Source organism: Dicentrarchus labrax, unplaced genomic scaffold (assembly GCF_905237075.1).
Source record: "Dicentrarchus labrax unplaced genomic scaffold, dlabrax2021, whole genome shotgun sequence".
Taxonomy (NCBI): domain Eukaryota; kingdom Metazoa; phylum Chordata; class Actinopteri; family Moronidae; genus Dicentrarchus; species Dicentrarchus labrax.
Genome location: NW_026136715.1, coordinates 28,248,307 through 28,274,310, shown reverse-complemented (window position 1 = coordinate 28,274,310; position 26,004 = coordinate 28,248,307). Strand labels below are relative to the sequence as shown.

General features: G+C 39.5%; 1 protein-coding gene and 1 long non-coding RNA gene across 3 annotated transcripts in view; one reads left to right on the top strand and one right to left on the bottom strand.

Annotated features, from left to right (window-relative positions):
* LOC127377845 (uncharacterized) overlaps positions 1 to 26,004 on the bottom strand; it is an 88,426-nt gene that overhangs the window by 7,249 nt on the left and 55,173 nt on the right. The gene's annotated exons all lie outside the window — the stretch shown is intronic.
* Positions 283 to 26,004, top strand: hck (HCK proto-oncogene, Src family tyrosine kinase). Of its 2 annotated transcripts, none has more exons than XM_051426054.1 (13): positions 283 to 502; positions 9,943 to 10,085; positions 14,735 to 14,768; positions 15,443 to 15,536; positions 15,699 to 15,794; positions 16,968 to 17,071; positions 18,286 to 18,435; positions 18,894 to 19,046; positions 19,139 to 19,321; positions 19,923 to 19,999; positions 21,714 to 21,867; positions 22,140 to 22,271; positions 23,588 to 26,004. In XM_051426054.1, exons 2-13 carry the CDS (start codon positions 9,954 to 9,956, stop codon positions 23,788 to 23,790), a joined length of 1,512 nt encoding a protein of 503 aa, XP_051282014.1. In that variant the 5' UTR covers positions 283 to 502; positions 9,943 to 9,953; the 3' UTR covers positions 23,791 to 26,004. The 2 variants fall into 2 exon arrangements, with proteins under 2 accessions (XP_051282014.1, XP_051282015.1); XM_051426055.1 differs by having other exon boundaries at positions 311 to 502; positions 9,946 to 10,085.

Below are 26,004 nucleotides of genomic sequence, written 5' to 3'. Positions count from 1 at the left end.
TTGGATACATGTTTTGGCTTAGGTCCAGCAAAGTTTAATAATTGCATACAACAGTAGACAGCATTGAATAAACGTGGGTTAACCGACAGTCATCTTCACCTATTACACAATAAATGTTAGAAACATCCACATCTTTCACTTTTATTCTGCATTTTGACGCAAAGTAATGTCTTATTTAATCTTTTTCCATCAGAGTGTCGCTGCATCTGAAAAAAGCGACAGCGGGCTATTTCAGCCAGTGAAACCAAGAGTACGATCGCTGTGAGCTTGTTCCTCTTTCCACTAGCTCGGTTAGAAGCGCACAGCTCAAACTTCCTCGTACGAGTCCAGTACGCTGAGCTCCGCCGCCCCGTCCGCATCTACAACCCCACCCGGAGCAAGAAGGCTACTGTAAAGGGATGGGACCTCCATGAAAGACATGAGGAATATTCTTTATACGGCCACCCGAGTCTAGAAGATCACATACACCCGTAGAGATAATAGTCCAAGTGATTGAAGCGCGGTAAGTGTCCTCTTGGTCTGTCTTTGCTTGTGTTTGAAGGGCGTCTGAAAGATGATGTAAGAAAAACATAATGTGAAGTTAACGGTTGACAGGTTTAGGGAAAAGTAGGAAAGTTATGTTTTGATGAGGCACAAATGAAGTTTTATGACAGGGATGCTTTAGTTCCAAAAAGAGGAACTTGGAGGTGTTTGAGTTCACAACCAGCGCCTACAGAAGTCAAAGATCAAGAAATAATGGCTAAAGTCCATATAAACACAGTGCTATCACACATTGTCTACATTATATGAAGGGAGGAGGTATTTCTCTTTATTTAGTGCTTAATCTTTGTTCAACTGTGTGTGTGTGTGTGTGTGTGTGTGTGTGTGTGTGTGTGTGTGTGTGTGTGGAGCGTGTGTCTCAGTTATTTTTAGACCGTCAATGTAGACCAGAAACCAGAAAGCAGACTAGTTTCTGTTCTGTTTTCTTCCATTGACTTGCACAACACTGTAAAAAAACAACATATTTTACAGTAAAAAACTGATTGCCAAAACTTAATGTGATAAACACAGTATAACGTTGTCTACTATTTTGGTATAACGGATATTAGTGCTGTTGATTGTCTGTTTTAATCCACATTTTACTTATAGTTTTTATCATCAAAAGAAACAGTTTTGCCATATAAAAATACCATTTGAATGCTTTGACTGTGGTTTTCTGTGCAATTTACATTCTGTGATATAAAACCACTACTTTATTCCGTATAAATTCCTTTAAAATGCCATATAAATAAAGGTTTTGCCATGAGATCTCTCAGTGTTTTACTGTTACAGGAACTTTAACCTAGCAGCTCAAACTCACATTGGCTTGGGCCGACTTCAGAATTCAGTTCCTACAAATAATAATAAATAATATTAAAAAAAGCTTCCCATTACTACTACTTAACAAAGAAATGCAGTTTTTATGTCATAATTTCTTATCACCTTTATTGTCTGCAATCAAACAACAAATGAAGGCCCGGAAGCTGTTCTGTTCCTATCAACCATTTGCATGCATTTGTGGGCACCTTTGCCATTATTTTGCACCAAACAAAACTGAATTGTTTCTTTATTTTAATTGTATATGAAGGGGTGGTTTAAATTGATATAAACCAACTAGAAATAATAATAAAATTTTCTGTCATGGTTTGACATCTTTCACCATAAAATCTACAGACATTTATTACAGTGAATCTCACATGTTGAACAGCCTTAAAGTCACAGACAGACACACTGTAGATGTGTGTGCTCTAAACCTAAAGAGAATGGCTTTAGGAAACATTGCTGTGTAATGTACATTGCAGAAATGCTGATATTACATCATACTGGTGGAGGCCCTGTTAAAATCCCCATCTAGCATTTAACTGGTATCAGCCCTGCATCAGCCACATCATCCTGCTTTTGTCCCAGATGTTGCAAATAGAAAAGTAAAGGGTTAATGCAACCAAAAATGTATGTCACAACAGTCATGGTTGGTTGCTGGAGTGTTTCTTGCTTTGACAGAGAAGCAGAATTTGAATTTTGAAAGTCAAAACTAACTTCCGTCTTGAGAAACAAAACTCTAGAATGATATTTTATCATCCAATCCAAAAAATATGACATATGAAATATGAACATTATGTGTCTTGGCACATGACTGTTTGGTCTGTGCAGCGGCATATCTAGACTTTTTTTTGACTGGGTTGGTACAAAAGGGCCACTGACTTATTCAGGGGTGCCATGAAGCATGTGTCCAAACTTTCCATCATTCCCAATTCAGGCAATTCCATCACTCCCAGTATGCATAAATATTCTAATAACACATTTATACTACATGCAAAAAAACTGCCCAAAAACTGCATGGTACTAGCATTAAGTGTGCATGTCTGCAAAGGGGAGACTTGTGGGTACCCATGTAACCCATTTTCATTTACATATCTCGAGGTCAGAGGTCAAGGGAAAATGGCCATGCCAGTTCTTCCATTGCCAAAATTTAGCCTAACTTTGGCGTTAGTTAGCCCTGTTCTCAACATGCTAGCATGACATAGTACCAATGGATGTGTCATTTAGTTTCATATGATACCAGTATCTTCACTCTAGCTTTAAACCGCCCGCTACAGCCCCTGCAGAGTGGAAGGATAAGGGTCCACCGTATGGACATGCTCCTGGGTCTATACAATACAATGTCAGATAATATTGAAGCTGCCCATCAACATTTCCAAGGGGACAAGATAACATTTTCAAATTTCTTGTTTTGTCCAGCAATTACATTCTGAGAAGCTGGAACCACAGATTTATTCTTGATGGTTGACATAAATGCATTGATGGACTCAAAAAACCCGACCCTGACTAAGCTGTTTCACCATAAATGCAACTTTGCGCATGTTGGCTTCCTTTTTTATGTTTTTTCAACCCAGCCCCTCAAACTGCATCAATGGTTAATCAAGTATCAGGCTATCAATAGAGGATTAGTTTTAAATCAGGCGAATTAATTGTTTCAGCCTTTTCTGTCTTTCTTTCTGTCTTCCGTTCTTTCTTACTTTCTGACAAAATTCATTGGATGACCTGACCTATACAGCACAGCTCTACATAAAAAAAGCTTTGTCCAGCAGAAACAGTAAGGTTCTTTTCTTTCTTTCTTTCTTTCTTTCTTTCTTTCTTTCTTTCTTTCTTTCTCCATCCAACGTCCTGTTGGATGCGTTCCAGACTGACAGGTGATGTTGTTATGGCCCGAGGCGGTCCCAAACAGGTACACACACAGCCTGGCAGCCCTTCACAGCCCACAAAATTTACATCTGAGGAGGAAACATAACAGAGCACACATGAATTATTCCAGTCTTCTGCCTGTGGAGAGTCTCTGCTCTTATAGAATGTGTTAGTGTCCTAAACTAGTTTGGTGATAGGAAAATGCATGGACTCAGGGCAGTTGAACTGCCAGGTAGCTTCTTACTGTTACAGGTACAGGTGGACATGGTGTCTAACTTTTATACTTAGGATAAAGTCTTTCATGTTCATGCCCTCGTATCCTGTTGTGAGCTAGATTAAAAAGCATCCTGAGAGCGTGTGCTGAATATGGCTGCCTGTATCATGGTCTTGTAGATTTATGACTACACACCCCTGATATTGGCTGTGGTGCTCATTTGCATGGTATGATATGATTTGATAAACCTGAACCGGGCCTTTATACAGAAGCTTACCTTACAGTTACACTGTGATAACAGTGACAGCAACGTTCGGAGCAGTCAAGATACTTGTTGTATACATACATGCTGCATGTGCTCTCTGTCACTTTGATCACAAATAGAGACCAAAGCTGAGAGGTGCTGTTCTAAAAGGTGCTGTGATGTTACACAATGCTCTTACGTGCGGCTGACCAGAATTGCCGTCCCCTTTTAGGCCCGTGCTCTTCAAAAGTACAGTGCTTATTTTTGATCGTGTAACTTTTGAAATACGAAATAACACACATCCTCTTTCAAATGAGAGGTTGAATTCATAAAAGACACCCTCGCTCAGGAGGATTTTTGCTGCCACAGCCTCACTTGGTTTGATCTGATGACTAGCTTATGGTGGAGCATGTTAGCAAACTTTAGATAGATGCAGTGCGACTCACATCACTGACTACGTTTACTGACTTTATTACTCTTTTTCTTGTATTACATTTTAGTATGTGGCAGATAAACATGATGTTGTCTTTAATAGGGCTGTGTATTGGCAAGAGTCTGGCGATACGATACAATATATTGCCATATAGTGTGTTTTTTGTCCCTGTAACATCCAACATCATAGCCCTCAGTTTACATTCACAACACTGCTATTCAGCGGTTAGGGGTTCAATCACAAAAATCGATACAGTGCTTTTGAGAATCAATACAATATCACAAAACAAAATACCGCAATACTAATTATACATTTTGGGAAAGAGGCAAATTCAATGTGCCATCTTTATGGCAGTGTATTGGCAAGAGTCTGGCGGTATGATACGTATCATGATACAGGGGTTACGATTCAATATATTGTGATACTGTAAGCAAGGTGACATATTTATATTTTTTATGTTATTATTATATATATTTGCATCTAATTTTAGGAAAACTGTCCATGATATGTACAAAATCTGAGCAAAAAGTCACAACACTACTATCTAGCGGTTGGGGAATCATTCACAAAATCTTTACAGTGTTTTTGAGAATTGATAAAATATCGCAAAACAAAATTTTGCGATACAATATTGTTTTATATTTTCTTACATCCTTGGCCATCTTGTATAACTTGTAATTACCTCTTGCGACCACAGCAGCCAGCAATGCAAAAGTTACATAGTCTTGCTTTACAGCTGCAGTGTGGAGCTTTTGTCTCCCCCTCTGGCAGTAAGAGCTAAACACACAGTGTTCAGTGCTCAATGCAAAATCCACAGTTCAACTTACATTGAATGAGACAAGGAAGCAAACAAAAATAAACTGAAGTGAGGCCTCTTGCATCTGATAGACCAGCTTAGTGATTCTTCGACAACTCTGGTGTTACCTCCCATAGTTTGATGGTGGCTCCACGGAGTAATTAGAGGATGGAGTGCAATTCTGTAGAACATATGAAATACAGACTTTCTGGCTTGTTGCCTGGGGTTAGCAAACTAATAAATCACTCTCAGGAAAGACTGGGCATTGCTGGTCAAAACTCATCAATACTTGATACTGATTCCAGATTTAAAAAGTCACTGTGGAAAGACGTTTGGATTTGGCATGAATGTAAAAGGTGTTTACATTTATATGTAAAAGTCCTGTACTCCAGCTTTAAAGCAATAGTTCAGCATTTTCAGACACTTTACATATCTAATGTTAGCAAAACACTAGCTAGTTATATTTTACTTGAGTATTTTCTTTTCATGCCTGTTTATATGACTCCACTACATTTCAGGGGGAAAGTTGTATCTTTTAATAAAAGACAGTAATACTGTCAATTCTAATGAATTTAAAAAAAATTACTTTACAGATTTTAAGATAAGATTTTTGCATACAAAACAAATGTAGAGTTCATGAAATGATGATGATGAAATAAACTACTAGCATAAGTACAGCTGAAATAATAAGTCAATTAAACAATTAGTCGATTAAACTATTTTGAACTATATTGATAATATTTTTTTATGTAAAAGCATTTCATGGTAAATGTGAAGCTTTGCTGCTTTTGCTTGGATGATTGTAATAATTTGAATGCATTTGTAATAATTTAGAGGGTTGGACTGTTGGTTGGACAAAAGAAGCATTGTGTCACTGAGTAATTGTGAGGAATCCAACCCGGTGTCAGCCTACAGAAATAGCCAATCTTCTCTCTGATGGTCTTGTTTGCTTATGTAGATCATATAGAGGCATCAGTATTGATCTAAATTGTTTCATAACCTGTTTAAAATGTTAAGCTAACATTTTTTAACTTTCACTTGTAATGGAGTATTTTTACAGTGTGTTATTAGTACTTTAACTTAAGTAAAGGATCTGAATACTTCCTCCTCCACTGGTAGGTGATGATATAGACTTGGGATTTCCACCATTGGACATGACGTCATTATTGTCAAACTAGCACAGGCTGGTGGTATGGAGCAAGAGATCATGTTGAAAGTAGTGAATTGATTTTAATTGACATAACACAACCTTTATTCATGTGGGTCCCGCTGACATGAAAGATCTATTTTTATGGATAATGTGGTGTGGACAGTTGACAGAAGTAACAAATGCACAGAACTGAAACTGTCAGCGTAGTCAATGTCTTAGCAATTTCTCATAGATTTATCTTTCATATCCGCAACAAGGGGGAAAATGCTGATGTTGGCATTAAAACATTCTTTTACCAACTTGGCATCCATTTTACTACAATCATTTAGGTTTGATATAGATCTGTAGATGATAAAGCGTTTTTTTTGTCACACAGGCTGTGCTCTTTTGGTGCTCTACTGGTTTAGTCAGTAATTTGTGTGTATCAGGATGACACAACTCATTTGAGCTTGAGCCCGGGTGTGAGGGAACTATTTGAAATGTCTTTCTTAATACTGCAGACACTGATGGTGCAGCACTGTATTGCACCTCAAGACCTCTTGTTTTTTCTATCAAAAATGTTTTGCACTGGTCAGGGGGCTCTTGGCTGAAAAATATTTTTGGGTTTTTTTGTATTTTGTAGAGCTACCAGTTGAAATTTGTATTCAGGTTATATGAAAGTGCTGATTGCCTTCGACATGTAATGTAGCTGCTTTACACACAGATTGAGATAAATGGATAACAGTTACATTTTTACAGAACTAGGGCAATGTGTTAACCTCATGCTGACCTCCATTTTCTATCAGTAAAAACATGACAGCCTGGGAGCCATGTCTGTTAATTAATTGGAGGAGGGTTTGCACCAGAGAGTTGTTAATAGAAGTCAATACTGTCCAAAGAAACCTGACCCTTCTTTGATTAGACATCTAAAGAGGAACAAGGTTTGGAACAGAGAGAAAAGGGGAAGCAAATACATTAACAACACTAATTTTGATCTCAAGAACACAGGAACTTCCTGTGTCAACATGTTCAAATGAAACATTTTCCATTGCTCACCACTGTGCATAAGTAGCACCAGGGCAGTATGCTAATGATTGTGGTAAAGACTGTAGACATTTATTGAGAACCAGATGATGCTTGCAGAAGGATCCCCCCAGATACATAGACACATACAGAGACATATAATGTGTGTCTGATATGTTGTTTCTGCAAACACACTACTAATATGTTGACTGTAGCGTTTCAAGTTTAAACAGACAAAAATACTCCATCCTATAGAAGGTCAACAGTTTCAAAATTGGACACAAGATGTCTCCTACTTCACTGTGAAGTCCATTCTCAGTGGATGTGCACTGGTGGCTTCAAGTTTCTACATCACACTGTATAAACTGATGTCACAAATCCTGCTGGTAGGCCCCACTCTTAAAATCTGATGTTCAATGAGCACATAGAAACTTTCCTCTTTCAGCAGATGAATGTGAAAACATCCTTCTAGAGTCAAACTCTGCACATACAACATTCAAACAGCACACTGTAGGGACAAGAAGAGAAACATGTTTGTGACTGGAGGGGGAGCTTTAATGTTTTGTCATGGTTGGTACTTCCTGTTTGTGGAGTCTTAGCTGTCTAGTGCTCAGAGCTCATCAGCTTCTCTGAAGGTGCACTACAAAACACATTATCACATTTATCTCCCATCACAGACTGGTTCTTTGTTCTTAGTCCTGTTAAACCTATTCCATATAACCACATACACATTTGCATGTAGATACACGTGCAGATACCGTATGATGCAAATAGAAAACCAAGAATAGAATAGACATCTTTATTGTCCACTCGTGGAAAGTCGTATTTGGCTTTACAGACATACATAAACTAACTCTGCCATGAATACATGAGATAAAGACAACAAATAAGTGGGCCTGTAACTGTTCGGATAGAAGTGCTAAAATAATAATTACATAATAAAAACATATCATAAATGTACAGTATGTAATTTCTGCTGCTAATCAAATTTGTTGTGAAGTGGTTGACAGACAGATCCAGCGTGAGGTAGCGGAGGTGACATACTGCGAGTTGATCTGCTCTCATTGGCTGTGCTGTTTTCACTCGTCCGTAGCAGGAAACAATGGAAACTCGCCTTGTCACACACAATCTCTTTCAAGCTACAGAGTACACTAAAATTATTTCTGAAACGATCTTAAGTGAGAAATAGTCAACGCAGTAACAGAATCTTGATCTCTATCTGATCAGCACTGCCTAGTTTGACAGTTTGATCTGAGTTTGGTGCGTTGAGCTAGACAGACTCAGTGAGAATGGAGGTAACTGTTTACTGAGCTCATAAATGAAGTGAGAAGTCGGCTCATTCTCCATTAGAGTGAATGGTATCGGTATGTGATTGCAGCCAATGGAGCTCCACTTGCTGGCCTTTAAATAGAATGCAGGTTTTAAGACACTTCCGCTTTGGCTGCACTTTTCAGACTCTGTCAGTTATATATAATGGGTTCAAATGAAGCGTTACCTGAAGAATATCTAACAACAAAAAGTTATGTGCAACTTTCTCGCCTTCTCCACCCAATATTAGACATTTACAGAAACAGCCAGCCTGGTGAGATTATTATATCTCAGCTGTATGTGACAGTGCTCAACATGTGTCACAGTTTGCAGACACATTCACAGCAGAGAATGCCAACTTCTACATGTTCTGAATAAACATGGGTTTTCAACACTGGATCAGTGAATTAACATTGTACTATACTCCAGAGAAGATCCTCTACAGTGGAAGGAAGAGAACCACTGTGTTTAGGAAGGTCTGGGGAGCCTTAACGCAGTCCACAGTACTGTTTAGTAAATGCCCTCTAGTCTAGAGCCTTCAATACCACAATATTAATATGTGATGTGTTTTACAATAACTACAGAATTACTGACTACAAAAAACAGCAAATGCCATACTCAGTACGTAAATGATTGTTCCAAGTAATATCTACAGTATGAGGAAGGGACTAGTTTTATATTAACTCCTAGTAATATTTGACAAGCATAGTGCCCTTAGTGGTTATAATGTAATAATAAAAAATAACATAATGGTTCATTTTGGCTGTGGCTCAGAGGAAGAGCAGGTCGTCCTTTAATCAGAAGGTTATTGGTTCGATCCCCGGCTCCTGCCGCCACATGTCGAAGTATCCTTGAGCAAGATACTGAACCCCAAATTGCTCCCGATGCCGTGCATCGGTGTGTGAATGTGTGTGAATGAGTTAGTTTCTGTTCAATGGACTTTGCCATCACTGAGTGAATGTGTGTGTAAGGGTGAATGTGGCACGTAGTGTAAAAGCGCTTTGAGTGGTCGGAAGACTAGAAAGGAGATATACAAGTACAGGTCCATTTACCATTTAGTAAAGCTGCAGTAGGTAACTTTTTTTTGTAATATTTACTTAGCCAGAGGAACTTGACTTTTTCACATATGATATCTGTCTCAGGTACTGTCAGGACATAGTGAAAGTTTCAGAAAATAGAAAATACTTATTTTTATAAAAGTTACATACAGTGGCTTTAAGTGTACATGTAAAGACAGTGTCAAGAGACTAGTTCATAACCTATGCTCTTACTGTGGATGTTATGCATCTTGACATTCAGAAATGTGACAAAAGCTTGAAAGTGACTTTGAGACAACAATCGATTTCATAATAGCTATTTATTTACATTAAATCCCATATTCTCATTCTGCATGCTTAGTTCATGTTCCATACTAAATGTTCACAACCTCCAATGCCTTTCACTTTTCTCTAAATAATGTAGATACATATCAAGTCACTCTATGACAAGGAGAACCATAATTCTTTTTTTACATTGTATTTAACATCCCAATGGTGTTTTCCTGCTGGTATCCACTGCCCTCATGTCTTGCTGTTTCTCCTCTGTTGTCCTCCAGCAGAAGGCACCATGGGCTGCGTGGGCTCAAAGAAGGAGCAGGAGCCTCTTAGTAAAGGGACCGGGAACGACGAGCTGCAGAACCGAGCACAGACAGCTCACTATGTCAAAGACCCCACCGCTGGAAACTCCGGGAGCAAAGCTGTAAGCAGTAAAGTTGTGACAGTTACATATCTGAGAAAAGTCAGTGTTCATCACATGCAAACAGTAACTCAACACATATCAAGAATCACATAGAGAATTAATGGTTTCCACCTGGCTTCCTTGAAATGTCCTATTCTAATACAAAGAAGTATTTAGCTCCTTTACTTCCGTTAAAGTCCCAGTATAACAATGTAAAAACATTACATCATCATCATTACAAGTATGTTGTGTATTCAAAATTGAAATGATGTCAGATTGATCTTCTATGAAGATGGTTAAAAGATAAAAGCGACATACAGTCACACATGGCGTTAGCTAACATTAGCTAGCTAATCTACATCAATCGTTTGCTAGCTAGTTACACCTGAAAACTAATGTTAGCTATCTTAAAGGTCCAGTGTATAAGATTTTGTGACATCTAGCGGTGAAGTTGCAGGTCGCAACTCCCTTGCTTCACCCTCCCCTTCTAAGCACGAGAAGGAGAAATTACGGTTGCCACAATACGTGCAAAAAACGTGACCGCCCCTGTGGAGAGCCTAGAAACATGGCGGTTCAACATGGCAGCCTCCGTAGAAGAGGACCTGCTCCCCCTGTAGATGAAAACAGATAATTCTAAGGTAACAAAGACACAATTGTTATTTTCAGGTGATTATACAGTAATGAAAACATACCTATGAAAATGATATTCCATCTCTGACAATAGGTCCTCCTACATGTTACACACTGGACCTTTCAGATGTGACTATATGTATCTATGTACGTCTCTTTTATCTTTTAACCTTCTTCAAAATGTGGTTGTCCTTTCAACATAGATTAGCCAAGCACGTAGCATATCTAAGTATAGCAAAAGCAAAAGATAAGATCGACTTTATTGATCCCACACTGGGGGGAAATCCGCTTGTTACACATCAAGAAACAACACAATACATGAGATATAGTAGAAAAATAAGTATAAGAATTATATGTACACTATATACATATACACACACACACACACACACCTGCGTAATTGACCCTAAATAAAGAATGAGGAAGACAAACTGTGTCAAATGCAGAAACAGTGAAAGTGTGAAGAAGAAACACACTTTCATTGGTTAGCACTTAACATTGATGGGGTTAGTTTTCCTGTGCGTTTCAGAGAGGATAGACTTGTGCCAACATACTCTAATGTGAACATGTCGCTGTGGCTTGTTGTGACTTTGCATACTGACCAGACTTTGATCTGTGCCATGGATTAAGTAGCAGTGTTGCTGCGTGTCAGTGTAGTTCCTCTGGCTACTTCCTGTGTGCTGACTGTAACATCTCTTTCACCCTCAATGAAGAAAGAGGAAGTGACAGAAGCAGAACTAGAGAGCTCTGAGATGTACGATCAAAACTTTAAGTATTGAGCAACACCTAAGACATCCTTCAACTCATACACCCTGTATTGTATCATCTCACTGTATGGCTGTCTGATTTCTCTGCTCGGCTTATTATAGGCTACCTTAGTGTTATACAAACTTTGCACTTTTAACAAACCCACTACAAACCCAGAAACTCGAAGTAAAGATAGCTACAGACAACATCCTGATTCTAAAAGCTGATATGAAAAACTGAATTTCATCACATTGTTGTCTGTGCAATGGTTTTATCTAGCTGAAGTTGGGCCCTAACTGAGTGATAAATGTCCTCAAAAATGTACAAATATATTGGATTATTTTATTGAAATCTTTATTTTCTTTTAAGCTGCAGTAGGCATCCACCGGGCTTGAATGAAAACCAATCAGAGCCGAGAAAGATATAAAGATTCTCATTCCCAGGGTCCCAAAGTGTCTATATTGACGCCCTGGGTTTAAGACTCAACAATTACCTGTCTTTTTTGGCTCTGATTGGTTGTTTTCGATCAGGCCCGGTGGATTCTTGCAAATACCATTAGGAGCACTAGGAGGAGCCAGAGGAACCTGATTTTCTCACAGATTATCTGTCTCATATACTACTGTCAGGATATAGTGAAAGTTTCAGCAAATATGTCAAAAACCTATTTTTATAAAAATTACTGCAGCTTTAATGTAGTAAGTAATATTTCAAGACAATAGGACAATCCTGCTTGGGGCGAGAAAGTAGAGTTTAAGACAATTCTGTACTGAGAGTGAAAATTATACTTATATTAATCACACCCCAAATGAATGCAAATATTGCTCCCTGTCTGCTGGATATTACAATCATAGAATGTAATTAAATTAAATATTTAAAAATGGACGTACTGTCCGTGAAGTCACCCATAGGTTTCTGGAGAGCCGTTGTGAAGCTCAGTGTGGTAGGTTCTGGCTGTCGCCATCTTGGCAGCCGAAAAAAGGGACAAAGAGGTGGCGCTTGGGTGGAGCTGTGGGCTGAATAAAGCCTGGTTACTGAAAACAGCTGCCTGCGACTGTACCCTCCTGTCACTCAAAGCAGCCACTCCTTTAATTATGCATAACTTTAAACGTTAATATAATTTAAATGGGTGAGTTATATAAAAATGCACTCCTGTACAGTTGTCATGAATGGGGGAAATTAGCTATAAAAAGCAAAAGCATTTTTTGTACCAGGCTGTAAACATGTTTATTTCTGCTGTAAAGTTGGGGCATTTTAATATTTGGCCTTATAGAGACTGACACACTTCTTGAGCCAGCCTCAAGTGGCTGTTAGAGGAACTGCAGTTTTTGGCACTTCGGTGTTGGCTTCATTCGCCAGGCATGGAGTTTGCCGCTTGGTTAAAATAAACAACTTTTTGCTAACATGTTTGCAATAAGATGATAGTGTTGTGTTTACAGGTTGTTGCTTTGCCCACATGTAGCCCAAAAATTAACCCTTTCTAAGTCCCACCCCTCTTTTCTCTGTGCTCCAGCAACAGTTGAGCAAGCCCTGGTCCTCAGCCATCATTCTCTTTTCCAATATGCAATATTTTTTTTCCCAGGATGATGAAGTCATAAACCACCCTGCTCTGCCTCTAATTGGCTTACCTTGACATTCTTACCCTAACCCTAACCAGTTTCACTCCTCATTCGTAAACCTAGGCAACAAGTACTAGACAGTCTGAGGCAGAGTAGGGCGGGTCATGAGTTGGCCACCCTGGGAAAAACATCGCTGTATTTCCTGTTCTTAGATATGCTTTAGATGAGAGCAGCCATTCGTCACTTTCTTGTCTTCAGAATGAACATGCCCCCCTTCTGTAAAAGTGCCCTAGTGGCACATGCCTAAAAGCTGCTGCATCGCATTTTGCACCTCAAAAAATAAAAAGAAGCCAGGTTACGATTTTCTTTAGTCTTCTAATCAAGGAAGGACAGTAAAAGAAATCTGTGGCTTTAGGCAATCTGCAAACAGGATGACAATGTTAAACTTTGGGACCCGGACAGAGGACACAGGTTAGTTGTGTGATGATGTAACTGAGTAAGTGACGTGAGCCAATTGTGTCTGTAGATGTCAATCAGCAAAGAGTCTTAGTGATGGTGTAAATAACGTTTTTACTGTGAAAAGGCCCTACCATAAAACTGTTTCTTTTAGAATAGAGTTTGGTTTGACAGTGTGGAGCAGAGGGGATTTTAACCTTAATAATTCACATAAACTGAGCTGACCTACGTTCTAACAATGAACCTTGTAATAAAGTAATGTAGGAAGTAGAGATAAAACCAACATGTTTTCTACTTCTCTAGGATCGTAGCAAAAGGTCAATTAATAATGAACACAAACGGCGGTTCTACTTTGCCTCAGCGATGTAAATGCAGCAACGTAACATTGGACAGACGACCAAAACAGCAAAATAATTCCATTTAATTCAGTTCAATTTTAATTTTATTTGTTTAGTACCAATTCATAACAGAAGTTATCTCAGGACACTTTTCAAATAGAGCAGGTCTAGACTGTACTCTTTATAACATTATTTACAGAGACCCAACAGTACCACCATGAGCAAGACCTTCATGAAAAACTTCCTGCATTATTTCTATATAATAACACAGATCATTGATTGGCAATGACACAACATAATTGTTTGCCTTACTGGCCATAGGATTTTGGCTCCTAAAGGCTAAAAAGCAGTAGGGTGTTTTTATTTTATGCTATCAAACTGGCAAAGATCTCGGAACCAGCAGTCAAATGAGAGGGGCTGCTTTTACCCAGAAGGGGCGGGGCATGACGCAAGGCCAAAGTACCTGGATGGGCTGCTGTCATCTATGACTTGAAAATAATTGCTTCCTCTACTTAAACATGCTATTTGCTATGGTCATCGATAAACAGACAACCACATTTTGAAGATGGTTAAAAGTTCAACACAAAACAAAAGCTACCTAGTCACATCTGAAAGCTAGCTAATGTTAGCAAAAGTCTACCTAACTGGCTTGGTCATTTATATAAATTGCTGGTGAGCTAGTAAGCTAATGTTTTGCTAACATAAGCTAACTTAAGATGTAACTGAATCTATGTCACTGTTATCTTTTCACCATCTTCAAAATGGAGGTTGAGAGGCTAGCTAAACACAGAGCAAAAAGACTGAGGAAGGGCCAATTAATGCAGCTTCAACTTAGAATTGAAGACAACTTGAGAAATAATATTTGATGGAATTTACATCTTCTCTTAACCTTATACCACATATACATACGGACCACATGGTCTCTCTGTGTTTCTCTTTACAGAGCAAAATGCCATCCAATGCAACCTCTTCAGAAGGTGAGTCACTGTCTTTATGTACTTAATACTCCACTTACAGTCTGTATTGCAACCCTTAAGAACCTGTACTTGATTCTACATTTTACATTCAGTAAGTTACAAGTATGCCACTAGTAAACCACTAAGAATAGTCAGTTGCAGGTTTGTCTCTTAGTTCCCACCATTATGTATGTCAACAACATGCTTTAAACAGACTCATCTACGTCAGTGCTTGCATTAGACACAGAGAAACACTGTCCGAAGTGAGAGAGAGGAAGGAGAGCGTGTGATAGCCCCTCACCGCCTCACCACACGGGCCACCAATACACAGCCCCACTTCTATTATTATCAAGCATACCAGGAAGTCAGTTACACAGTCAAAGTAGGGGGGGGTAACAAAGACAGACTCACACTGAAATGCAGTGCTTCCATTAATAAAACAACATTCACAGATATTCAGCCATGTACACTCACATGAAAAACTTCCTGCCGGCTTTCTGCAAGCCAAGAAAAGCAGGCCTGGGCTCTGTCATCATTTTCAAGTTGATCCAGTGGGTTTTGAAGTGTTTTACAAGCACAAAGATGTTTTCGCAGCATGTAGCTTTCACATGATAATGCAAGAGGGATACGTTTTATACTGCAGCATGACCACAATGTATCAACATGAGGCCTTCTGCTTCTCTCTTGTCCTGTAGGAGAGAGTATTGCCATGGCACTGTATGACTATGAGGCCATTCACGAAGGAGACCTTGGCTTCAGGAAGGGAGATAAGCTCAAAATCTTAGAGGAGTAAGTAAAGAGTCAACAGTGAGAAAGATCATGAGTTCTTTGCTGCTTCAGTCATTCAACATGTAAATTGTGTGTCTTTGTTCACAAGAAATGTTCACACTTTGTCTGTGTGGTTCTCTCTCTCTCTCGCTCTCTCTCTCTCTCTCCTCTCTCTCTCTGTAGATCGGGGGAGTGGTGGAGAGCTATGCTGATCAGTACAGGTCAGGAAGGTTACATCCCCAGCAACTATGTAGCTAAAGATACCCTGGAGGCAGAGGAGTAAGTGGACTCACATTGAAAACACATTTCTATGCATTATTAGTAGCTCACTAGTCTAGAGCAGGGATCTCAAACTGCTGGCCTGGGGGACATTTCCGGCCCTCCATCCCTCTCGCTGCACCTCAAAACATGATATTAAAAATATAATATAATTTCTAGTTGTTTCATATCAATTTAAACCACCCTTTCACATACGATTAAAGAGCAACTAAATCCCCAAACCATTCAATTCAATTCCTTTCAGTTTTATTTGTATAGTGCCAATTCAATTCAAAGTTATCTCATGACTAAAAACCTATGTATACGGGTATTTACTAGTGTTGCTGATTGATTCAGGTCCAAATCTGTATTTGAATTCTACATTATTTGCTATAATAATGCACAGTGACTGCCCTCTACTGGTTGAAACACGACCAACCAATCCCTGCTTCTATAAAACCATCGTCTCGCCTCTGCAGACTGTGGCCTTCTACGTAGCCGTTAGCCTGCCACTCTGCCACAGACACCAGAGCTCTCTGAGACACTAGTATAGCTAACCTTAACACAGCTGCTCATGGCTGGTTAGCCCCATGCTGTGTTGCTAGCTTAGCTAACGTAGCTTACACAGGTACAACACAGAAACCTTCAGAAACCTAAAAGTGCTTCTAGTGACTGTAAAAGATCCAGAGGAAAAGGAACAGTGCATTTCAAAGGGGGGCCGCCAGGGCGTGTCAAAGAACTTTGAATAATTATTATTTTTGTTATTATTATAATATATATATCTTTTTTTTATAAAATATAATTTATAATAATATACAACATTTTAGAATGTTTCAGAAGTTTTTGTTTTTTATTACATTTGCCCTGTAATTGTCAGTAGGTTTTCAGAGACATCTTGCAAAATGGGTGCCCTGGCCATAAACTAATGGTATTTGGGGGGTTGGCATGGAAACGTTTCGGAACCCCTGGTCTAGAGAGTCTGACAAATTACATTACATTACATTAGTTACACTATCATTATTATTATTTTTATCGGTCATTTGCCTTACTGTATATAGCAGCAGTATCATTTACCATACAACACTAGCAGTGTAGTGTGAAACAAAGCACACGATATAAGTGGAAAATGAATGTTTGTGCTGGAGGAGCCGTTGAGATGTTTCTGTACTAACTGATCTGTTTCCTGTTGTTGAGGTGGTTCTTTAAGGGCGTGAGCAGGAAAGATGCTGAGAGGCAGCTGCTGGCCCCTGGGAACAAAGTGGGATCCTTCATGATCCGAGACAGCGAGACCACCGCAGGTGAGTAAAATAAAACAGATGATCTGTCCTTTAGTGGATCAGCGGAAGCAGCCATAAAGAGAATTTCTTGACAGCAAGAACCCCATCTGACGAATCAAGCAGTTTGACCTCTGCAGTTGCTGCTGTAGAAATTATGTTTTTAACAGGCAGGAGCTAGAGAACTTCATTCTATCTCTCACATTTTGAGCCACTGTAATTGCATGAAAGCGCTACACACTTAGGTTAACAGAATAATTGGAATTTAAAGGTGCTCTTATCACTAGTATCAGTGGCAGACTCAGGCTGTTTGAGGGGCAGGGGCAAAAAAAATTAAAAGGGCACCAGCTTGCAAAAAGTTGTGATGTATTTATGGTGAAACAACTCTTATCTTGTCTTTCTCCACTGAAAGGGCACCCTATAGGGCACTTAAACATCGTTTTCTACACTGGAAGGTCAACCTAGAGGGGCACTATTTTATCTACCATAGGGGCATCATAGAGGTTGCTTTTGCATATTTTTTTTTTAACATGGGGGCACCAGGTTGGGGACGATCACCCTGCCCACCAGTGTCTAGAATTTTTTAAGTTGTGTTCTTGGAAAAATATCTGTTAATCGCCGCAGTGCCTGTGCTCCTGCTGCAGCTGCCTGTGCTGTTTCCTGTTTCCTCAGGGACAATGTGCCGAGGTTGATAATATGAGCCGATTTAGGTGTTAAAATATCCTGTGATGTCATTTTCATTTCTGATTTCTCAAGAAAGACTTTTGATCTTTGATCTTTTGTTCTCACCTGCTTCCCAAATCTGCAAACCTGCTGCAGGACTCAGTAGTATGGTGGATACTGATTCCAATTTTACATGTGAGGACTACACAGCCTGTGAAAACCCTTGGCTCTGGGGGGAGCTTTCTAAAGTTTTAAAAAGAGGATCATGAGGATTTTGTCCTCAGCAATTGGGTGACTTTTTAAATGTTTAACAAAAAGCCTGCATTACAACCTGGAGGTGCAAAAGAAAAATGCAGCCCCCCTAAATGAACTGAAAGTGAAATCATTTGGGTGCCGCTTTAAGTGTCCTATGTTGGTCTGTAACCTGTAGTTTCCTGGCACATCAAAGTTTTAAAATGTAGAATCATCCGAAAACATGAACTCATATCGGTGAAAAAGTACTGGCATCAGCATTTAGAAATCCCCTTCAGGTCTCATGGCAGAGGTTACTCTGGTTTCTTTCTCTTTCATCACAGGCAGCTACTCTCTGTCTGTCATGGACAGCGATCCCCGGTCAGGTGACACGGTGAAGCATTATAAGATCCGCACGCTGGACAACGGAGGGTTCTACATCTCTCCCCGCAACACCTTCAGCACCCTGCAGGAGCTGGTCAGCCATTACAAGAGTGAGTTGACTGCTGGCACAGTTCAGACCTCCTCACAGCTGTGTTTCAGAAGTCTAGTTGAGTTTTTGCCATTATTAAAATGATGAGAAATCCTCAGTCATACTGTAAGGGGTTAGTTTTCTTAGATTTGTACTCTTTTAAAGGTGTCAGAAAAAAGAAACTTCCGTTCTGTTCAAACACTGATGCTTATTGACGTACAGCGCACTCTGCTGGGCACTTAAATACATCAACATATGTGAAACGTTGTCAGGGTCATTAAGTGATGAATGGTATTGCTCTTTAATATCAGCATGAAAGTGCTTTTAGTATATTATTATTTGTGAAGTTGTGTAATTTTCCCCACAAATAAGAGCAACATATGGATTTTCATTATATAAAATCAATACATAAAATGAACCTCAAATACATCCAATCAAATACAAAATCAAATCATTAAATATTGTCTCTGTTCATTCCAGAGCAGGGAGACGGCCTCTGCCAATCCCTGACCAGCCCATGCCTGAGCCCCAAACCTGAGAAGCCCTGGGAGAAAGATGCCTGGGAAATCCCCAGATCATCACTAAAACTGGAGAAGAGGCTTGGTGCTGGCCAGTTCGGAGAAGTCTGGATGGGTGAGACGGATGTGAATCATTTCAGAATGCAGGTATCGATGGAGGTGGGAGGCCAAAGGTTCACTTTCTGATTCTTGTTGTTTTGTTTGAAGCCACGTACAATAAGCACACGAAGGTGGCAGTGAAGACCATGAAGCCTGGAAGCATGTCCCAGGAAGCCTTCATGATGGAGGCCAACCTGATGAAGACTCTACAGCATGACAAACTGGTCCGACTCCATGCTGTGGTCAGCAAGGAGGAGCCTATCTATATCATTACCGAGTACATGGAGAAAGGTGTGTGTGTGTGTGTGTGTGTGTGTGTGTGTGTGTGTGTGTGTGTGCAGAACACTTGCTGTGTAAGTCAATGAAAGCAGCTTGAAATTTGTCATTTTATTGAAACAAATATTAGTTTTCCTGCCCAAAACCTTTGTGTGGACAGCCTATAACACGTCCACATCATATTACACTAAACCCTGTTTAACTGAAGGGGAAACAAGTTACTGATTACCAACCAGGAACACTTTAACCCCAGGGGGTAGTTTCTAGTAGGAAGAGAGAGGGAAAGAGACAGAGATGCACAGCAACAATAACAGCTATAATAATAATGGAACTGGTTCAGGACTCACATAAGCCAGCCCTAACTATAAGCTTTATCAAAGAGTCTTAAGACTACTCTTAAATGTGAAGAGGGTGTCTGCCTCCAGAACCCAAACTGGAAAAGTTGTGGAAATGTAGATTTTGTATATTTAGTCAGCTATAGTAGTGGTTCTCAACTGGTCTCACCTTGGGACCCACATTCAGGAACATCAGGAACAGAGAGCTGGTAGTTAAAGCATGTAGTAGTATTGTATTGTTTTTTATTTATTTTTAAAGCGTGTTGTATGTGTGCTTGCAGGTAGTCTATTAGACTTCTTGAAAAGTGACGAGGGCAACCGTGTCCAGCTCCCTAAGCTCATTGACTTTTCCGCCCAGGTAAGATTCATTCACTCTCATTCATCGCCCTCTGTTTGTTTTGTGCTTTATATCAATGAATCCTTTGTTTGCCTTAAGGGCGGTGAATTCAGAAAATAATAGACAGTACTGCAAGAAAAAACACTGTAGCTTTAGCCAGGAAGAAAGATGCAGAAAAATAGATGGATCACTGGGTAATGAAACACAGTAGTTTAAAGTGATTTTAAGCACTTATCAGCCAATATGAGCCAGCTGCAGAATTAAATGTTTTATACTTTCATGCTCTACTCCTAGCAGGTTGATCAGATCCAGCGGAAATTTGGTCAGAAAATGCAAAATATGTTGTTGATGATATGTGATGAATGTGGTGAGTTGTCGTTGAAGGGCGCATCCGCGGTGGGGCGTCAAACGTGGACGCACATGAATTTGCTATAACTTGAGTGTACATCGTCCTATCGGCACCAAACTTCAAGTGTCTGATAGGAGTCCTGCCCTGAGCACATCTATGTGATAATATTCAATAAAAGTGGTAGCGCCACCTTGTGGTAACTAGAAATATAATTGATTACACTTTTATGTATTTCTCCCAGCAGATTGACCACATCCAGCTGAAGTTTATTCAGAAGACCCTTAGAATGTTGACAATGACATTTTATTAATCTGATTTTTATTGAATTGTGTTGCTGTAGCAATGCGGCGAGCATAACCTTGTTGTTTTAACATTTGATCACATTTTGCAGGGGCTAAACCTATGGAGCCAGGATGGTGACTTTAAAATGTGGCATCCAAAAAAAACAAATGGCATTGAAAACAAAACCAGTGCTGAAAAAGGAAACATTGGCATTGAAACATTTGTATTGAAAACAGTTTGGCAGTATTGGCATTGAAACAAGTATTGGCACTGAAAAAAGAAACTAATTAAAATAATTAAAATCTTAAAATCTTATTTTATTGGGATTTTTTTGTATTTTTCAATGACAATCTTCAGATTTTTTCTTCATGTCACTCTTTTTTACAATGTCAGTTTTTTTCAGTGTCAGACCCCAACCACAGCCCCGGTGTTCTGTTTCGCGGACATGTATGAAAATTGCAGGCATATGTATCATCTCAGGACGTACAAAAAAGCCTCTTGGAGCCATATCCTAAACCCAACAGGAAGTCAGCCATTTTGAATTTAATGTACAATTCTGACGCCATTTCCAGATTTTGTATTTTAACTAATCCTAGGGATATGATTAGAACAACTCCAAATTTGGTGAGCACATTCTAAAGATATCCAACTTCATACAGTCATACAGTCAACATTAAGCAAGGCATATAGGCTTCCATCAGTCATCTCCAAATGACCCAGTGCACTTCCCAGGTGTGCTAATTCATAAAAGGACCCTTTATACATTTCTCCATGGTAACGCTATCATCTGTTTTGACAGTAGCAAACAAACATAGATCTAAAAACATTTGCTCCTTCTTTCTTATGTTAGGCTGTTAATTGTTGTTATTATGGAATACAGCCTGATAAAAAAAGCTTATTACATTCCCAAACACTGCGGAAACAGTCCCCTTGGACTGACGACACATTACATTTTATACCAAGCATACAAAGTCTTACAGTATGTCTGAGAGCATGGAAATGTTTGATGTTAAATTTGATTGAAGCATTCTTATTCTTGCTGTTTTGTACAGTTTCATTGAGTTACTGTTGCTAACTATCTTTTACACTGACTTTTGTCTCTAGACCGCAGAGGGCATGGCCTACATTGAGCAGAGGAACTACATCCACAGAGACCTGAGAGCTGCCAACATCCTGGTCAACAAGGCCTTGGTGTGCAAAATTGCTGACTTCGGCCTGGCTCGTATCATTGAAGATAACGAGTACACGGCCAGGGAAGGTACGGCACAGTATCACACTGTCGCATGTTGTGTAACCAGGTGTCATCAGCAGATTGAGGAACTGGGGAAATGGGAGCAATCGCAGTTTCATTAGTTTTGGGGAAATTACTTTGTGTTGGCGAGATGTCGGATTACAACACGAGTGATGGAAATAGTGAAGACGAGATTGACTTGCTGTCTCTCAGGGTTATTAGGAGCCAACTACTGTCTCAGTAATAATGTCAGCATTAGTTCACAATTTGATTGGTTTTCAATGTTCCACAATTACCAGGAGCCAAGTTCCCCATCAAATGGACAGCTCCTGAGGCCATCAACTATGGCTCTTTCACCATCAAATCTGACGTCTGGTCCTTTGGCATCCTGCTGACTGAGATCATCAGCTATGGACGCACACCGTACCCAGGTAGGTTCTCAAACACCTGTACCACTGGTGGTACTTGAGCTGCCTCTCAAGCGTACACTGGATCCTCTTCTGGTGGAGTCTGCCATATTGAACTGCCATGCTTCTACAGAAGCCCAAACACTGGCTCTAGATAGAGCCTTTGGTGTTTTCCGGAAATTTGGCAGCCATCGTAGTTTGTCCTTTAACAACACATGACTTTAGCCCTCTACAGTTTATTATTTTGTATCATTTGAGCTTTTCTCAAGGTGTTACATGTAGCCCTTGATGCTAGGTGCAGTGGTAAGAAGGCTACCTGAATGCATGCATGCGCAGTGAGTTAACATTATAGTCTGTATCATAGTGTTGATGCTAACATGCTGATGTTTACCAAGTATACTGTTAACCATTTTAAGTTAGCATTTTAGCATACTAACACTTGCTGATTAGCACTAAACACAGTAGAGCTGAGGCTGATTGTTTTGCAGGCATCTGGTCATAAAGTATTGGACAAATGAAAAACTTTGACCAGACAATGGCGCTAGAAGGCAGTTCATGCAATAGTTGTCAGGCAGTGTGTCTTCTGGGGCTCCAGTCCTGAATGTTTTCTCAAAAGCCCTGAATCTTTGAGGTTTTAAAATAACTTTGTCCTTTAAAAACATGTCAGTATCAGTTTGTGTCATTTCCCGTCTCGCTGACTAGGCCAGAAAATCAGTTTGGCAAACGATCTATCACTGGGGAAATATCGCCATTTATGGGTCCGCCCTATCATTGTCATGGAGGTTGTTGTCTTCCGTGTGTTGTGTTTTATTCAGTCGTATCGCCTCAAGTTTTTCATGTGGAGTCAACCTCAACTATGTTTGCATCTCTTTAGGCTGCAGGAGTGAAAATTAGTCATCCTCAACATTTGTTGTGTTCTGGTTTCAGAATGATGAAGAACGATTAAAAAACAACATAGGATGTAGGTTCTACGGAATTATTTTTTTTCCTGGGAAATGTTTTCTCCAATTATGTACAGATTTTTAGGCATTCTGTCACCTCAACTGGCTTGTAAAATATATGTGCATATAGCTGCTGTTAATGGGGAGAAATGTATTCAGGGAACATTCCCCTGGATCCTCCTAGGTTTAGGCTAAGCCCTGAATGTTTACTACGTCTTGCTCCGCCCCGAGTTGTCAAGACATTTAACCACGAATGTCAACCAAAGTCAGAGAATGTCTGCACACAGTTTCAGTCCAAAGTCCATTGCAGTCCATCCAGTAGTTGCTGAGATATGTCAGTCTGGAACCAAACATCACTCTGCAGCCTCTCTCAACCCAGTCTTGTTCTCTGGTTTTCAGGGATGACCAACCCAGAGGTGATCCGTTCACTTGAGAAGGGCTACCGAATGCAGAAGCTGGAGAGCTGTCCCACCGAACTCTATGAAATCATGCTGGAGTGCTGGAAGAACAAGCCAGAGGACCGTCCCACCTTCGATTACCTGCAGAGCGTCCTGGAGGATTTCTACACAGCCACAGAGAGCCAGTATCAGCAGCAGCCATGAGACTTTTTCATGACATCACTTTACATTCATACTTAACTGCACTTAACCCATTTTCTACATGCAGTAGTGTCGTTCACACACACACGCTCTGTCTTTACCATTCTCTCTCTGTCTGTCTGTCTCTCATTCACACACCTATAGTATCAAGGGACTGTACAAAGAGTATTGGGGAGGGTTGAAACTATTTTTTAAGGAAACAGGCCCTACCTAACATTTTTTATATTTTCATTGGGCCCTCCTCCTTTTGAATAAGAACATTTGAAAGTAATATAACCACAGTGGAGAGAAGAAAAACACAATATAAAAACAATATATACAGTAACCAGAGCCCAACCAATTTTAGGAGGGAAAATCTTGTAGATTTTGAAGATAAATAACTTAATTAAAGAACATTTAAGTTAGATATTCTTTAACATGTTGAATAATGTAATTTACATTGTCAACCAATTCTAGTTGAGATTTCTGAGAGCTGCTTGCCACAGTATTGTAAATCACAGCTCACTCTGTGGGTTAAACTTTGCAGTGACACCAATATAGTACCAGAAGCATTTTTTCTGCGTTATGTACCAGAAAAAAACTCACATTGGCATGCATTCATTCACATTATTAATATTATGACAACACAACCCTACCTCATACTTAGATCAGGGGCAAAGCACAACAGTAGGCTAATGTGACTGCAGCTGCATCAGCTGTACTGGACATTTATCTTCACAGAAGTGCCCATAAATCATCTGGATGCACCGCGGCAGTGAATCACTGGACATTATACAGTACATGATATGTGCAAACAGATATGTGTGTCAGCTATATCTGCTGCCTCTATCGTGAAAATAAGGATTTATGCTCTCTTTTATTGCACACTTTGAGTGCACTTTTGTGTGGATCACTGTACTGCATGATTAAGCGCTTGGTTAATTCAAAAATGTGCAGCCATGTCCTTAATTATGCATAACTGTAAGCCTTGATATAATTTAAACAGGTGAGTTCTATAAAAATTGGCCCCAGAGGTCATGAAAGGAGTATTAAGCTTGCTAGCCCTGCTGGTTTACAGACTGGGTACTTTTGCAAGAAACAAATCTGGGAAAAAAAATGAGTTTTTCATAAACAAAAAGACTTTCTTACTCTTACCCCCTTTTAATTTTTGTACAGTCCCTAACATGACATTCAAACACCTTTGAAGCTGTTCTACATTACAAGCATGACTGTATCACAGGAAACATATTATTTTACACAAGTACAAAGGCACATGGCCATATTTACAAACAGACAACAGTAGGCGGTCACATGGAAAAGACTGGATTTAGCACACACTGTGCAGCCATCAAAGCAAGGTATAGCCACAACACAGATGCTCACAGTCGAGTATTTGCAGCGTTCACTCTGATATTACTGCAGTGATGTCAACAATTCAGTAAGCGAAGGTGTCATTGTGCACTGTTGAATGTTTTACATTGTGAAAGGAGAGTGTGTACTTTACAAAGTGTACGATATATATGGCCGATTATGCTTAAATCCTTTATTTATATTCAAGATATTTTCCACATGCTGTGGCTTGTTCCAGCGTTACTCCTTCATTGTGCCTTTTGCAACAGATCTTCTCTCAGTCATATACAGTATATACATACAATATATTCCATGCGCTCTGTATTTATAAACGGATGTACACAAATAAATATGATTATTTAGGAGTGGGGTCTTTAATGTGAAGCCATATTAATGCTTGTTGATCCATTAAACTTGTGTTCTGTATTATACTAAAGGAAAGCAGATTTTTACACCTTTTGGCCTTCTTTTTTCTGTGTGAGAAAATTATTTATTGGTGAAAATAGTTCTGCTGCCGTGTGTCTTGAATGCCTAATAGCTTTTTTTTTTATCAGTTTTTGCAGCAAAGTGTTTGTCATGTTGTTGGAATTGTGTTTGGGTGAGCAAAGTCCTAAAATATCAAAGGGAATATTCTAAAGATTTCTGTCGTTTCATGATTTGGTATCATGCATTTAGAGAGAACTGTGAATAGCAATATCTGGGGGAAGTTTTCTATGGAACGCTTATATAGAGAGTTGACAATCTTGAATCAGTCTGCAGCACTGTAGATATATTCCAATGGTTAAAAATGTTTTTCTTTAGCAATGTAAAACCCTTTGCATATTTTGTTAGAAGCTTGGTTAAATGCAACTGTAGTGAAGTTTTCAAATAAATTTTTTTTGAAACAAT

Bases quoted from the DNA above. Each gene is read 5' to 3' on its own strand.
- hck (XM_051426054.1), top strand. From the start codon at position 9,954: ATGGGCTGCGTGGGCTCAAAGAAGGAGCAGGAGCCTCTTAGTAAAGGG. The intron at 19,047-19,138 runs GTGAGACGGATG...TTTTGTTTGAAG, and splicing joins GTTCGGAGAAGTCTGGATGG to CCACGTACAATAAGCACACG. The intron at 20,000-21,713 runs GTAAGATTCATT...TTTTGTCTCTAG, and splicing joins TCATTGACTTTTCCGCCCAG to ACCGCAGAGGGCATGGCCTA.